This window comes from Merops nubicus, unplaced genomic scaffold (assembly GCF_000691845.1).
Source record: "Merops nubicus isolate BGI_N331 unplaced genomic scaffold, ASM69184v1 scaffold17613, whole genome shotgun sequence".
In the NCBI taxonomy this organism is placed as follows: domain Eukaryota; kingdom Metazoa; phylum Chordata; class Aves; order Coraciiformes; family Meropidae; genus Merops; species Merops nubicus.
The window spans coordinates 2295-18380 of record NW_008599766.1 but is presented as its reverse complement, the minus strand read 5'-3'; the positions used below and the strand labels follow the sequence as shown (position 1 = coordinate 18380).

The 16086-nt window shown below is 39.8% G+C and overlaps 1 protein-coding gene across 1 annotated transcript; it reads right to left on the bottom strand.

Annotated features, from left to right (window-relative positions):
• Nucleotides 1-2738: 2738 nt before the first annotated feature.
• PYROXD1 (pyridine nucleotide-disulphide oxidoreductase domain 1) lies at nucleotides 2739-15565 on the bottom strand (the record flags this gene model as incomplete). Its single annotated transcript, XM_008937516.1, has 11 exons — nucleotides 2739-2999; nucleotides 3516-3653; nucleotides 3873-3995; nucleotides 5498-5610; nucleotides 6517-6646; nucleotides 7914-8014; nucleotides 8813-8973; nucleotides 9722-9795; nucleotides 11637-11765; nucleotides 13183-13302; nucleotides 15485-15565. Coding segments are annotated over 11 exons (1419 nt in total), but the record flags the coding sequence as incomplete, so codon positions are not given.
• Between the last annotated feature and the right edge of the window lie 521 nt (nucleotides 15566-16086).

The following is a 16086-nucleotide window of genomic DNA, read 5'->3' as shown; positions in this document are numbered from 1 at the left end:
ACCTAAATTTATGCTTAGAACCAAGAGTTCACTTGATCTCAGCTCCTCCCTTTGTAAAAGTTAAACATTCTTTAGGAAACAGACAAAAGCCACCCAAGAAATACTTCTCTCTCCTCTTATTAAATTATATATTATATATAATTTTATATATTATCATCTTATTATTAAATACCTGTCTGGGTGAACACTTGAGTGTGTCTCCATAATGCAGGGGTTCAATGCAAGCTTAGTCAGAACTACAACAGTCCAGAGAAGAAAGAGGATGAAAACCACTTGGGATTACAGAGCAAGAGTAGAACAGAAGACAGAAATTGATTTTAAGGTATTTTACAAGTAGTGGGAATTTGATAATTCAGACGTTATGGTAGAATTTTAATTTTGAGGTTTGGAATTGGATTGAAACTGGTACTTCTTCCTTTTGCTAGAAAAGCAGAAACATAGTCAAAGTTGAGGATTGTCAGGAGCTGAGGCTGAACAGGGGAGGACCTTAGTGTGCCAGGGTGCAAAGGGACAGATGTTAAAAGGAAACCTTGAGCTATCACCTGAGGAGTTTGGAGAAACACGAGCTGCTCCCAAAGCCCTGGTGTGGTAACCAGTAGGGCCTGCTGCTGCTGGGAACGTGGTGCTCAGTTCCACCTGCCTTTGTCAGGGCTGCAGGAGAAGGCCTGAGCAGCAGCTCTGCCCACACTGCCAGGGCCTGAGCAGCAACTGCTGGGCCTTGGTTTTATGCTTGACTATTCAGCAGTTTAAGCTCAGCAATGCAGGTGTTTTCCTTATGCTATTTATTAAAAAGACTCTTTGAACCATGTGAAAGTTACCAATAAGAGTGAGTGGTCCTTTCCCTGCCCCTCAGGGCTCTGGATTTCTCCTCCCATTTCTTCCACCCTAGGAGATGATGTATACTGCACCCTTAATTCCAAGACTGTGAAATGCTGTTGGGATAAATAGAGCACCCAGGAAATTACCCTTAACTCCTTTGAGACTGATCTCAACCTAGAACCATGTGACCTTTTCTCTCACGTGTACTTCAAGAAGTTGCTAGAACACCACTGACACATTAATATTTGCATTTGACTAATTACATAACAGGAAAAGCTTCATAATAATAGAGGGCTCACTTTCATACAGCAAGTAGACTTGAGAAGAGTGACAGTTTTCCAAACAAGCAGCAAACCCTGTGGCTTAGTGTTCTACATTCAGACAACACAGGATCACAGAACAGCCCAGGTAAAAGATCTGTTCCAGCTGCTTGTGGGAGAGGGATCCTCGATGAGATTATCAGCACCCTGTTCAGTTGTGTCTTGAAAAGCCCCTGGGATGAGGACTCTACCGCTGTGCTGAAGAGGTTGTACCAGTGCTTGATTGTTCTCACTGTAAAAGCTCTTTTTTAAGTTCAAACTCATTATATTTGTTCTGGTGAGTTTCATTTTGGATCACCTTACACAGGCATTCAGATGTATACCAACTTCAATGTAAAACAAACACGATTACAAATGCCCTTCATCTTTATTTTTCTAGTAGAATCTTGTCAGTGACTAAAGCTTAGTATTTCACCCACCATTTAACTGATGCCTTGGCCAAAAATGGAATACATTCATTTAATTAAGCAGTCATTCTCTTAAAAAATAGAGTGATTTTTCTGAGAGAAGTCTCAATATGCATGGCAAACTTTGCATTTAGTGGAGTACAACAAACTGTTCCCCATTTGATCCTAAATAAGCAGCAACTGTAGAACAAACCAAAAGCTAGTAAGAAAGTGGACGTAAGCCAAAAAAACCAAAGCCAGTAAGTCCGTGGATGGTGCTATGGAATACAGAGAGGGCCTTTAGGACTAGCTTGACTTGCTGGGCGTTACCAGCTCGGCCCCGTGCAGACACATCACTACTATCAACGTGCACCTTGCGTACCTCTGCAGCCAGCCAGGGAGCTGGGCGTGGAGCAGAGCCTTTGTCTCTAGGCACCACAAGTCAAACTGGAGTTTAGTACCTGCAAAAATTTAGTTCTGGAACCCAGAAACATGACAGTGCAAATAAGGCGAGGGCAGAAAGCGGCCAAGACAGAGTCCCCAAGAACGTTTTCATGAAGTGACTGTCGTAGCTGTCAGGATGTGGGACTTGCATTCCATGCAGGGTGGCACGCTGTGCCACTCACCACAGTGGGGACGGGGCAGCCGGCTCCGCAGGCTCCTGCTGCGGGAGCTCCCCCTGGTGCTGGGCGGGGCTCCTGCTGGAGCAGCCCCCGCAGGCGCCTCAGCAGCTGCACTGGCAGCCGTGAAGAAGCTGCACACGAAGGAATCCTGGCTCAAGGGTGGCTTCCTGCCCCAGCTGAGGAACATAGGGTGGTGAGCCACGGGGCAACCTGGCTCTGGTAACCACGGCAGCTGAACTGTGCGTGGTTTGGGGAAGGGAGCTGTGAGGCAGGCAGAGGATTTGTTTTATTTATTTTTAAAAAGTGAAGGCTGCCTTGCACTCGCTGTCCTAACAGCACGGGGAGCCCACACCCTACGACTGTTACAGCCGTGTTCTCAGAGGCTCGCCTCATCTGGATGAACACTCTGCCAGCGCAAATCCCCTTCTTTTGGTGCTGCATTTCTACACCAATTAATTAAACTTGCCAGCCAGTATTTTGTCAAGATCAACACAAAATCTTAATAAGGAACTGCATTTACCTCTCATTTCTTGTCATCCTGAGGCAATGGTTTTATAAGACTCTGTGTCTAAACTTTATACAGAATGGAAATGTGTTTTTATTCAATCAAAATAATCTTCTATGTCGATGTCTGGATTCAGGAGATCTTCACCATAGGCTGAAAGATCCATTTGGTTTAAAATTAAGTTTTCAAAGGTTTCTTCCAGGTCCGTTTCACCAATCAGCACAGCTCCCACCATCCGGCCGTTCTGCATCACTACTTTAACATACTCCTGCCCCTTGGTACACCTCAGCATCAGTTCATGGTCTAAACCCAGGCCTTGAGCGTTGTATTTTCCCAAAACCACCACCTAACAGAAGGGAAAAGAAAAAGCACTCCTAAGAACATTGTGGTAGTCTTTAGTATTTCTGCTCATAATCCTTCTAAGCTTCAAAAGACTGATGTAAACAGGGACATGTTTGTCCCCAGGCAATCTCCCCCCTTTGGCTTGCAAACCCAGAACAGCATTAAAACCCTTCACCTGGAAATACCATACTGAAAACCCAACAATGAGCCAGTTACCGTGCTCAACTGTTGAATTTATCCATGAACAGAAACTTAACAAAATGGAATATATGAGTATATACAAAGATGCCAAGTAGATCAGTTGTCATTCAACAATTAAAATTTATAATGTATCTGTAAAGGTCTGTGCCCTCTTCAGCTTCAGCACTGAAAAGTTAGTATGAATGGAGAGCATCTGAAGTAAGATTAATTATTATATAGAGAACACAGTTTTGGCACTATTAAAGCACCTGCTCAGTGTCAGCAAGGGCATATAAGCAGGCAGCATGTGTTACTCGGTGCTTTATTAGACTGTATTTACCTTGTAATTGAAAAATTTTGTAACGTGAGCAAATAGTTCAAAGCAGAAATCCATCTCAATAGACTCCCCTGACATATCTGCTGCCATGCATTTTGCAGCATACCAGCCCATCTGCCTAGCTTGAGTCCACAGCCTCATCTGCAAGACAAAAAATGTTAGAGAGACCTAAAGAAAGGGACAGACATCCCTGTGCACTGAGCGACACTCGCTGTTCTCATGGGGGCATGCTGTGCTAAGGATGCTGAGGAGCTTGGCCTTCAGCCACACAGGGAAAGTGACCTCTCCTCATCTCCAGATGATCACCTCTGACCCTGCAGACTGGGCTGGTGCTGAGCACCGGGCCGCGGGCTGAGTTACCTGCTGCCACACCGGGCTGGGCTCCCACGCTGCCGTGCAGATATCTCCAGCTGCATAGATACCTGCCAGGGATGTCCGCATGTGTCTGTCTACTTTGAGACCTCCATCTTCACCTACAGCAAACTGAAACGTTTGCACAGATCAGCAGTAAGAAAAACAATCATTCAAACTATGTAATTCAACTTTATCCATGTTAAGGAGTCATTTTATTTGTTACTTTCTAATGGCAGACTCCTAAAAAAAAACTTCAGTAAATTCACTATTCTGCTTAATCAAAGCACGTGAAGATATAAAATCATATGAATAAACACTATGGGAACCCAGCCAGATTTCTGGATGCTGTGCAGCAACAGAGAAAAGGTCATGTGGCGTAAGGAGTTTCTGGCTACTCCTTGTCCCACCTAATCCAACCTCATTAGGAAAGACTGGTAACCACAGGAGACTCACGTCGTTCAGACCTCACCTTCTCAGCACTCCACCTCCCAGGGAAGAGAACAGACTCCCTGAGGAGTGCCACAACAAAGTATTTTTCACAGCTGTCTGTATCAAGGGTGACTTCACTGGATCAGAATGCAACCCTGCCCCCCGCAGAATTTTTCCTCAATCTTATCAAACCTTTCAAACAAGCAAAGACAAAATCAGCCTAAGAAAGCAGAATTTCCTAACGGGCTCTGCATTCTTTTCTCACCAAGTTTAAAACCAGATCTGTGTTGTGTTTTACAAGTCACCTTCACGCATCCATTACAGTATCTCCAACTCCTGGTATTAACAAAAGCTCAGGACAGCATTACATTCAGAAGAAAACATTTAACATGAGGCCCTCCAGAGCAGGAAGACCTCCATGGTAAGATGCAAAGCATTATTTCTGGAACACAGCACAGGTTTTTGAAATATTTCTGATACCAAGGCAGGGAAATAACAGAGCTTGCCAAATATCAAGCCACAGTACGTACATTCCAGGGACACCTACCCTTAATTCACTTTGTACTTTTGCCAAGGCCAGGCAGCACCACTGCAAATACCTAACCTCTAATCTAAATTTGTAGTGTAGGCCTTGAAATATTTCATGGCTCAACATCAGATGTATGTTTTCATAATTTTCTTCTGCTTTATTCAGAGGATAGTGTCTTACTTCTTAATCAGAGGGAACAACAAACCACCAAACACCCTAATGGACTGGTTTTGGCTGGGATAAGAGGTAGTTTCCTTCACAGTAGCTTGCATGGGCCTCTGTGTTGCCTTTGCAGCATTGGTAACACAGGGATCTCTCAGCTATAGCTGAGCAGGGCTCACACAGAGTCCTGTTTAAGATGGTGCAGAATTAACACAAAAATTATTCTAATTTTTTGACACATTAACCAATTACACAAATGTTTCTCTCTCTTTTTATAGGCTTAATCTCATATGAGGAGCAACATGATATGCCAAGAGCACAAATGAATATGATTTTTATCTTGTTGGGTATTTCCAATATCAACATACCTGCCTGCCTTTGGCATGCTGTACAATATTCAAAACCTTCAGCAATCAGTGTTTCATGTTAGAGTAGAAGCATAAACCAACTGAAAAAGCTTATTTCACCTTACTTAAAAAACTTAAACTTCAAAAGAAATCAGCAAACTTACATTATTGCCATCAAGGAATGGTTTAACATTTGGCACAACTCCGGTGGCACTGACAATGAAATTGCATCCATAAATTTTTCCATTGGTTAACTCCACATATACAGGCCACAGCACTGAAAAAGGGGAAAATTTTGCCCTGAGAATGTAACCAACAGAAGTTATTTTATTAATTGGCTCTTATTTTAAAAGATGAAATAAAATAAAATAATCTTTTGAGGTATCAAACTGATTAGGTAGGGAAAAATAAAAATTAAAAAAAAAAAGATGAAAAAAAAACAGGTTACCCCTAACATTTCTTATCTTCACTTCAGGATTAGAAAAAAAAAAGAGATTTTGAAGTTAGCTCCAAAGTCCTAGTATTAAATTTCTCTAGAATTTTCTTAAATCAAAGCCCTCACTTTCAGGACGAAACATACTGTGTCCCAGCACAGTTTCAGCCCTGTGGGATGTCCTCTGCAGTGTGATGCACTTGTCAAACACTCTTTTGCATATAAACTTACACATTTAATGCACATTTAATGCCTCAAAGGCAAAAAGAACAACAGAGATTTGACTTCCTAGAATCTTATGCTCGAAGTAGCCAGCTACTAAAATAGTATTTAAAATACTAACTTTCATTCAGTGCAATTTATAGATTTTTCATTAAGTAAGTGTTATTTATTTCTACTTTCTTTGAAGAATTACCACCATTTTACACTAAATGTTCAGAGATTTTTGGCTTCAGTTTTAACTCCACTATTAATATATGAATTTACTGGACTGTCAGGAGGAGTGAACGTTCTGCAAACAGGATTTAGGCGACTGTCGAAGAAGGGCCTGACCCCCAACATGCTGTAATTTAATTGTAGCACACAAATCCAATTCTCAACTACTATAAATTTCTGGAGCTCAATTTAATTTCTAGAAATAAAAGACATTTTTCTAGATGGGTATTTGCTGTAGAACAGCAAGCAAAGTCAAACGTGCCCCAGCACTGCTTCATCTCCAACACATTGTTTGCAACCAGCACTGGCACCTACCCTCATCCCCTTCTGCATCTCCCTCATCCTGAGGAAAAGCCAGAGAAGTCCGTTGCAGCTGTATAAATTCTTGCTGTAAGTGTATTTTCTTTACTTCACATAGTGTTTCAATATGTACTTTATGAGAAAACTAAAGAAAGATTGACAAAATTGTAAACATGATAATTAGCAACCAGAGTATTTTTAATAGCAAGTATACTTTCTTCACCTAAACTGATGTTGCTAAACTGGAAAACAAGCCCAGGTATCACATCCTTCAGCACCACACATTAGCTCAGTTCCCACACCTTTCCCTTTTTTCAGCACAGATCATAAATAAGCTTTAAATTTAAATGTATTCAACCATAGCAAGTGGCAATTCACCTCCTTTTTCATCAGATACCTTATGTTCCTTGAAGTTTCATGACATGCCAGAAAACATATTCAAGTTCCCCTGAGTTTACAGGATGAGAACTCAGAACTTAGCAGGAAAGAAAAAAGTAAATTCATCTTTTCTATCTTTCAGGATTTCAAATCCTTCATTTTCCTACCACAAATTAAATTCTGATAAGAGCAGTAAGTTTAGGTTCTAAATGCTGTTAAACCATAATAGACCCTGTTCCATCAGCCCATGTTTCGACAGCTCAGGACAGAAGCTGGAAAGTCGCCTGTTTCTCTGAACTAGTTTGTGGATTCAGGCCTTGAATGTTTTTTTCTCCACTACACAAAGAGCCAAAACACCACCAACTGATCTCCTGAATATGCTAAACATGTTTAGCTGGTATTGTAAAGCTTTTCTGTAGAATCTATGACTAGTCATCTTTGAAAGGTCTTTTTTTTTTAAAATGTGTGCAACAGACACAAACACCTAACAGCTAAAAAATCAATAAATGAAAACATGATAAAAAAAAGCTATTAAATGTGAAGATTTTTCCTTTATTTCAAACCTGAAACTCTCCACAACACTCACATGCAATACTGATTTCACATTTCATTTTCTGCTGTGACAGGAGGCTGATGCTCCCTGTACCTCTATACAAATCCTACTGTCCTGTTTTCCATGTAAGACAACATACGTATGGCAGCTCAGCCAGGACAACTGGAGGTACCACTGCTGGTTACAGCAAGGATTGACCCCGTCCTACAGGACACACAAACTGACAGCCATGCTCCAATCTGAAGAGCAAATGGCTGGAACCATGCCACTGGATCCAATTAGCCACCTTTCCCCTCCAGCAGAAAGTGGCTTTATTTGTGTGAACATATTTTCCTGTTTAATTCTGACAGAACAGGAGAATCAGTTCAAGCACATTTTAACTGTATTTTTCAAATCATCTTCAATGTGATATTTCACATTCTGTCATCCTTACCCACTTAAAGCAACTTAAACAAATGTGTAAGCAAGATTGTGACCCTACCTCTTTAGTCCCTTTAAGATGTAAGCCCTCATGCCAATCGGGGCCTAAGGCACTGCCCAGTTCGTCAGACGCTGCTTCAGGTCTTTCTTTTTCCTCACTTCCTGAAGGAAAGAGATGAAGAATATCAGATTGGGCATGCAGACTTCATTCCCTGCGGACTTCACAGCAAGGCTTCTCCATCAAGAGAAGTATGATCTGGCTGCCAAAAGGGAAGACAAAAGCATGCCAAGTCCTAAAAATCCCTTAATTTGCAGACAAATCAGACTCCAAAACAGTATTTTTAACACCTTTCAACTTTTTGCCTTTCATTACTTTACTCATCTCCAAAACAACCATGCCACAGTTAGGCTCCTGCATGGGCCCTTAGCAGCCAGGCAGACTCCCAGGGCACCAGGGTCCTGTGGATCCAGCTGGCTGATGTCACTGCCCACAGGAGGAGCACAGCTCTAGTGAAGTGCTGGTATCACAACTGCAGTTTCACTGCGTCTGTGACAATGTCCCGTGAGGTTTCATCTGGTCCTCCAACCCCTTATTGTGGGACAGCTCCTTCCTACATAACACTGACATAATTCAGAAAAAACACTAAAAAATTACTGAAAACAGAACAAGCAGGTTGAACAAGCAGGTGGAATATGAAAAATGAAGCATGAGCTTGGCAGAGATATGAACACAAGCACAACTTTTACAGCTTGTAGGTAACTGTATTACATGCTGTCATAAGTCTACATAAATTCTGCGTAAGATTTTATATCACTTTTTTACTTCTGTTTTTTTAAAGAAGGAAATGTCGTAGATGATAACAGTAAACCCTATTTACAGGCTGCTGAATTAACTGATCTTAGGACTATCTTTAATATTAAATGCTGCTGCTGCAGTGTTAGGAGACTAAAACACCATACCTGCCACTGTATACTTGGTTCTTTTACATTCAATCGGAGTCTCTTGTTTTCCAGCAGTCAGCTTCGGAATGAGAAATTCAGCTGCTCCTGCATCAAAAAAAGTGTTCCCAATGGCTTTGTCTTTGATAGCCCAGATGACTTCACAGCCTTGAATTTCATACCTGTGGGCATTTAAACAATGGACAAAACGACAGACTGCCTCAGCAGGATCTGACTCAGCAACACAACGAGAAGCGTGCCAGGCTTCATTCCAGAAGCTAGGAATAAGTGATCTCATTTTTTTAACACTTTTAAACCTATCAACTCCAATACTGCTTCTAAATATGTACATAAGGAACCCACTAAAAAAGAAAAAAGAGCAAAAAACAAAACCCAACATCTCTTCAGGTTGACAGGTTGTGGTTTCTCAGCTGCACAACACTGACTGAACCAGTCCAGGAGATGAGAGCAGGCAGATCAAATTTATAATAATGCTACTAAGCATTACCTGCTCCTCACAATGAAAAAAAAAACATTCTTGCCAGACTGCCCACTGCTAAGAACAGGTGTTTGGACCCTGTTTGTACTACCTGGGACATGGACTGGTAGATCAGACAAGTTTTATAACTTCAGTATTGCCCTTAATAGTCTTTTAATAGAAATCTGTTGGTGCCAAAGGAGAAAAACACTGGATATTCTTGGTACCTACATGTCAAATCTTCTTCTGAAGCTTGCTGAATTTCATGTGACAGTAAGGACCATTATACTGCAAAAACATTATTTTAATCCATTTTGCTACTAAAAGCTTCAAGAGCTTTATAACAGTTTTATAAGTCAACCTTCTACCAAACTCATGCACACTAGATTTAACATTGCATTGTTAAAGTCTTTATTTGCATATGTATCTTTAAGATTTAGTCATTTACTTACACTAATTCAAGCGCAATCCCACCATTTCCTACCACTACTATTCTCTCAGCTTGAGCCAAATTCTTCTGAAAAGCCTGGAAAAGAAGCAAAGAAGTCAGTGACAACTTAGGTTATATGTTCCCTCACGCTGATCAGCTATATCCTTTTCAATACTTTCTTGCTCTCTTAGTCATCTTATTTTGATTTTCTCAGACTAATGGTACATGTTTACTTATGCTAAGATCTGTTACAGAAGCTAGTGAAACCTGCAAAGTTCTGTCACATGAAGGGATGAAGCTATTGATGGAGCCTTACAAGTCTCAAACTGAGACAGGAGAGTTAAATAATTACATTTAAGCCAATTTGGCAGAGCCCTTAATGGAATCCAGGAGACTGTTCTCTATCCTAGAGACCATTAGCATTGTGATATCTATTAACCCAGTTTTACCACAACCTCACCTAACTTTCACAGTAGTTTACTAACATTAAAAAGGCAAAGATAAAGAAATAAAGGCATTTAAAGATTCACAATCAGACAACAGGAACTTAAAAACAATTTGTAGTAAATCTGAGAAAAAACTTTATTTGTGCCAAAAGCTTCCAGGAAGAAACGAGTCTCCAACTCACATCTTTGTGGTGAGAGGGAAAAAAAAATCCAACCTACAAAAAAAGCCCCAAACAGTCCAGACAGTACTTTTAGGTCACAGTATAACCACGTCAAGTATTTTCTGTCAAACAAATTAAGACTCAGGAGTATCAGACCAATTACTGCAACTACACAAAAATCTGCTCTTTTGTGCTTCAAGTTTATCTGACTAATGGTGCCAGAGAACACAAACTGTGACAGACCAGGAAAACTGGAGCCCTTTAGTCCTTTCAAAGATACTTCAGTGGTATCAGAGGAGACTAGTGAACACAATCAATCACCATTAAAAAAACCCAACCAACAAACCAGAAACAAACCTCACTGCAAGTCCAGCATCAGGTCTGACAAACAACAGCCCAGTCTGTTTCCCACAGCAGCCAACAATGGATGCCCAGGGAACAACACCAGAAGATGACAAGTATGTGGTTACACTACCCTGGAACACCCTCACAGGTTCCAGCCACCACTGGTGCCACTCAGGTGGCATCCTTCTCTCCAGTTTAGACAAGTTTACCAAGAGCTTTTCTGTGCATTCCTTGTTCCCTCTTCAGTTCTCTTTTTTTTTTTTTTCTCTTTTTAAACTCACGTAAAATTTTAATATCCAAAAGAAAAACAATTTCATAGTTTAATTTCAGTTTGCTTGAAACACAGACTCCTTTTTTTTTTCCTCAGTGTCACACCTCACTTGATGAATTGCAGTTCTTATGTTTTGGAGAAGCAGTGTTCACTTTCACCCTGCCCCCTCACTCTAAAGGCCTAGAGCAGTGAAAACCCCCTTCCTAATTCCAAGGTGAAGCTTTAGTCAATTAAGTGATTCCTCTTGTGAAAACCTTCCCACATCTCTGACTATAACTGGAACCCTTTTCTGTGCAGTGAGAAGCTACAGTGGAACTAGAAAAAAAAGTCCTTCAACAGCTTTTCACTGTAGCCCTTTGTACCCTGTACCAGATACACCTTCCCAGGGAAGTTTCCACTGGTGCCCACTTGCTGTTTATATTTTAAGATTAGCTTCTAAACAATACCATTGGCTTCTAAAACAATACCATTTATTCTAGATTATCACGTTTGAAATACTGTCTATGAGCCATCTATACAGTTAATGAATTTAGTGACCAATTAGTTTACTTCATATTTTAAGGCTATTTCTCTGCTACTCAAAGTGCTCCTATTTAAGGATATATAGTTACAAACATAATCTTGCTGTTTATCCATTTCACTCTGCAATCACTTTTAGTGTTTTGCATCAGAAGCAGGAATATATTATACACTCCCAGGTCCAACCACATCTACCTGTGCACTGTCAGTGTCCCGGATTCCCAGCACATATGGGTTTCCTTCAAAAATTAACTTTGGTTTTGCTCCAGCACACAGACAAAGTTTTTCATACGTATATTCTTTCCCATCTTCAGTGAAAATTTTCTGTTAAAATTAAGAGAAAACAAAAACAGTTGGAGACATCTAAGAGAAGATCAGCTTCTTATTTTTGTACTTTGCAGCTATGAAAGGCTTCTTGAAGAGCAAGCCCTCACACTCTCAGTGACTGTGTGCCATCTATGTGCATTACACTCACCACAGACTTGGAAGCCTGAGTCTGTGATATTATCTGACTGATAAAGGAGGAAGTGTGCACGGTGTACTCAAAGAAACATAATGATTGCCACTTGGTGGCACTCTGTGCTCAACAGCTGTGCTCAAAGAAGCCTACATGACAGATGTTCCCCCCACCCCAGTAGTAGATGTAGACTTTTGCACTACTACGTATTAGCAATTAATAATCTCATTCAAAACATTTCAACAGCAGTAGACTTGTGTTAGCTGAACCAGGCACAGGCTAGAATGCCGTTTAGAAAGACCACAAATTCTGTTCTTTGCTAAAGAAAAAGGGTGGGCACTAAACAAGCTACATCACTCTGCAACAAGCAATTCTTAAATTTTAACGTTTTATGATCTTATTTGTTGTTTTCCAAACTAGAAGCCAAGTAGTTTATAGTGGTTTTGCACAAAGGGAGTTTTTAGAGATTTTGGGCAAAAGGTCTTCCTAATCCATATCCATGAAATACCCTGTCCACAGAGATCTATCTAAGCTAAAACACTATTATAGTAAACATGGAAGAATATAAATAGGTTCAGAATAGTAGCAGAATGTAATTGGAATCATATCTTTGAGACTTAAAAAGAGCAAAACCAATCTTGGATCTCAGCATGAGCTTCTGATAAATGCTGAAGTGAAAAATAACATGTTGAGTTGATAGAGACATTAACAAGTATCTGTACATGCTGTACACTGCTCATACTTGCAATGTATTTCCTGCTAAAAAGAAAGCATAAAAGCCGGAAATGTTGGTTGGTTTGTTTGGTTTTTTTTAATCACAAAGTTGTTAATATTTTGGTCTCTGTAGTGACAAGCAGTGATTCAGAAACCAGAGGGATTTCCAATCAAGGGTCACAGAAACTTTCAGACACCTGTCTGGATATTGTCAGTACTGGTTTCACTGACTGGTCTCCCTGCAATTCCAGTCAGGCAGGTAATCAATGCAGCTACCTCTTAGGTGTCAAAGATTTACATCTAAAAGATACAGTTTCTTAATTAACAAGTAATTTTTGATCTACAATTTTGCCCCCTATATATATATTTCTACTTGAACAACAATGTTAAGGGATAAGTGAAATTAAAGTTAGGAACTATTTTCTTGTAATTTGGCAACTTAACACTTTAATAACTAGAATGGTTCTTGAACAGAATTTCACACTCAAAACATCCACCTGTTTCTTTGATTTCTTTTTAATAAATAATTTGAAAAATCACCTAAAAGTAAAATAAAGAACATTAGCTTACATGTTCATCACTCTTCAACTGTTTTACTCCAGACTGTATAACTTTAATATTGGGATATCTTTTTTCTAATAGAGAACTTGGTTGCTCTTCCACATCAAACTCCTCAAGTGTTTTGGAAACCTGTAGGAAGAAGAGAGGTATTTAAAAGTATGTATCATTTATCCATCTCTTTTTCTACTGCTTGTTACAAAACGTATTACACTGATTTCCAGTAAAGAAGTCACAACATGAAGTCCATATCATCTCAAAACATCTACTCATGTTACTGCTCCAAGCTCCTTTTGATCCACAGAATCCTTTTGTGCCTATTCGTGGTAAAGAATCAAAGTAGTACAGAAAATTTTAATTTTAAAGACATAGATTAAGCAAAAATGGAGAACCCTGGTGGCTGCTCTAATTGCTATAATGTTTATTTCATAAATAGACTATAATATTAGAGTTGTTAACACTGCTTTTTAACTTATTTGATGCAGTGCTTTTCTGCTTTAACTTTTTTTAACCCTGTTTTTCTGTTTAACTTTGAAATAACTCAGTGGCATTCTCCCATGCAGGCATCCTTCTCTCCTTGGCATTTTGGGAAAAAATTTTTGGTCAAATATCTTAAAAGAATTAAGGAAACACTTTTGTCTGGAGTAAATATTTTTACTCTATTAAAAAAAGAATTTGGTGACATTTTTCTTTAAAAGCCTAATGCTTCAAAAAGCTCCTGTTGTGGGTACTTGGCCCTTGTGTCAGGAAAATTGTTTGCTATTGTTCAGCTTGTAAGCAGGACATGTAAGACAAGTGCTTAGGAAAAAGAGATTGAAGATCACCTCCATAGTCACTATCTGGTATTTCAGAGATGGGGTGGGGGAGCCAAAAAAGAAAAAAAAACCAAACAATCCCACAACTTGGAACACACCCATGGAAGTTATGAGGTTATGCTGATTTTGGGTTTCTTCCAGAAGGGAGCAGGTGCATGGCAACTCCAGGGCTTCTACTTACAGAATATTCAAGGAGTCTGGAACACAGCTAGGAACCAGACGCCACACCATGGCTGCAGTTCACAGAGAAATTAGGATGTCCATGTCTAAAATGGAGATGCTGCTGTCTTCAAATAGTGCTTAGCTGTTCCCTTATTCTTCAGATACTGAAACTCCTGACAATGGGAATTACAGACTCTACCTCTCTGCAATGGGTAAATGTCCTTCTGGGGTACTCGGGACCCTACTGTCAGCACTCTTGAACTCAGAAGATACTCTTTAGCTGGGTGTTACTCTACCAGCCTCACAGAGAGTTCTCAGGCATGTTTTGAGCATGCCATCAGCCCTGGACAAAAACCACAGTGCAAAAAGGAAGAGGTGTTGATAGCCAGTTACAGCCACCATCAAGTGCAAAGTACTAGTTTTCAAATCTCTCTGTTTTATTTCCTCCCTGTAGTGACCTAATTAGGCATTCCTACACCAGGAAGAATTGTGTTAAAAACACAGAAAGCCTGTTTTTAAACAAACACCTCACCTGCTAGATACAATGTCTCACAGAGTCGTGAATATAAATGCCAGGTGAAAGCCCAGCTCTCAGGGTCTTAACTTTCCCCGAGAGCTGAAACCCCCTCCCTATGGGCTGGCAGCTTTGCACCCCAGCTCTGTGCAATCCAGTCTCCAGCTCTTCCCATGCCCTGTGGTAGACTCTGAAGTTCCCCCAGAGTGGGAAAAAGAGCAGTGCTTTCCAAGAGCTGAGTACCTGCAAGCCTAGCTTAAGGAACCTACCCGCCAGAAGTTTGAACTTGGGTATAACTTTTATTTTCTTGTTCAAACCAACAGGAAAGAGGTCACTGAATCACCAGCTGCTGGAGAGGAAGATAAGGCTGAAGGCAATACCACAGAAGGCTATGTCTTTTTTTTTGTCTGTTTTTTTTTGTTACTCCTCAGATGTCTGTTTCTGCCTGAAATTGAAAGACACTATTGTATATGAAAACTACTAGAAAGACTAAGTTCAAATGATTTATTCTGAAGACACCGTTTCAGTGCTTAAAATGGAGCACCTATTAACAAAGCAGTGAAATAAAGCTTCAGTAACTTAGAAAATATTTCAATCATGTAAGTACCCATTTTAACCTTTGCTTGGATTTTATTAATATATTCACCAATTACTAATGACTATGAATCACTATAACATATCTCATCAGTCCTGCTCACACTTCCCACTGCAGTCATGCTAATGTGAGAGCAAGTTCAAAATCATAAGGGTTTTCAGGATTCAGTTATGAATTACCTGTACATATACAAACATCTTACCATAACAAAAATTAAGCCTCTCTTACCTGTTTGAAATTCGTTACAGCTTTTATAACTGGAGAAGCTGTCATTAAAAAAATGTCTTCTGATGGGAATTCCATGGCCAGCTTGTAAAAAAACAGAAATAACAATGAGTGAATACAGTCATCAATACACTTTAAGACAATAAAATTATTGATTAAAATTAAGACTGGAAATCTGCCAGATGAAATAATAGGTTGATCCATGAATATGGAAATGTGTAAGTTAGCACACTCCAGAAAAAAAGATTGAAATTTAAGTTTGGAAGGCAGAAATTATGGATGACATGAAACATTTTGTGACAGAGAAAATAAATCTAATTCAAACTTTTAAGGAAAATTCAGTTTTTAAGACATTTTGTCAGAACATTTCAAAATGTCTCAGTAAGTAACTAACCCTGTGTGAGTTTTTTGGGGACAGACCTGATGCAATGGTTGTTCTCAGGTAGCTGTCTCAGAAGTCTGAACTACAAGACGTCACATGATGTATACCCAAAATGCAACATGAGAGACAAGCTGTTTGTCATCAGCCTGTTCCACAAAATTGTATTGGGTCAAAACTAGAACTGAGAAAAATTGTGTCTGATCTTCCTCTTTTATTTAACGCC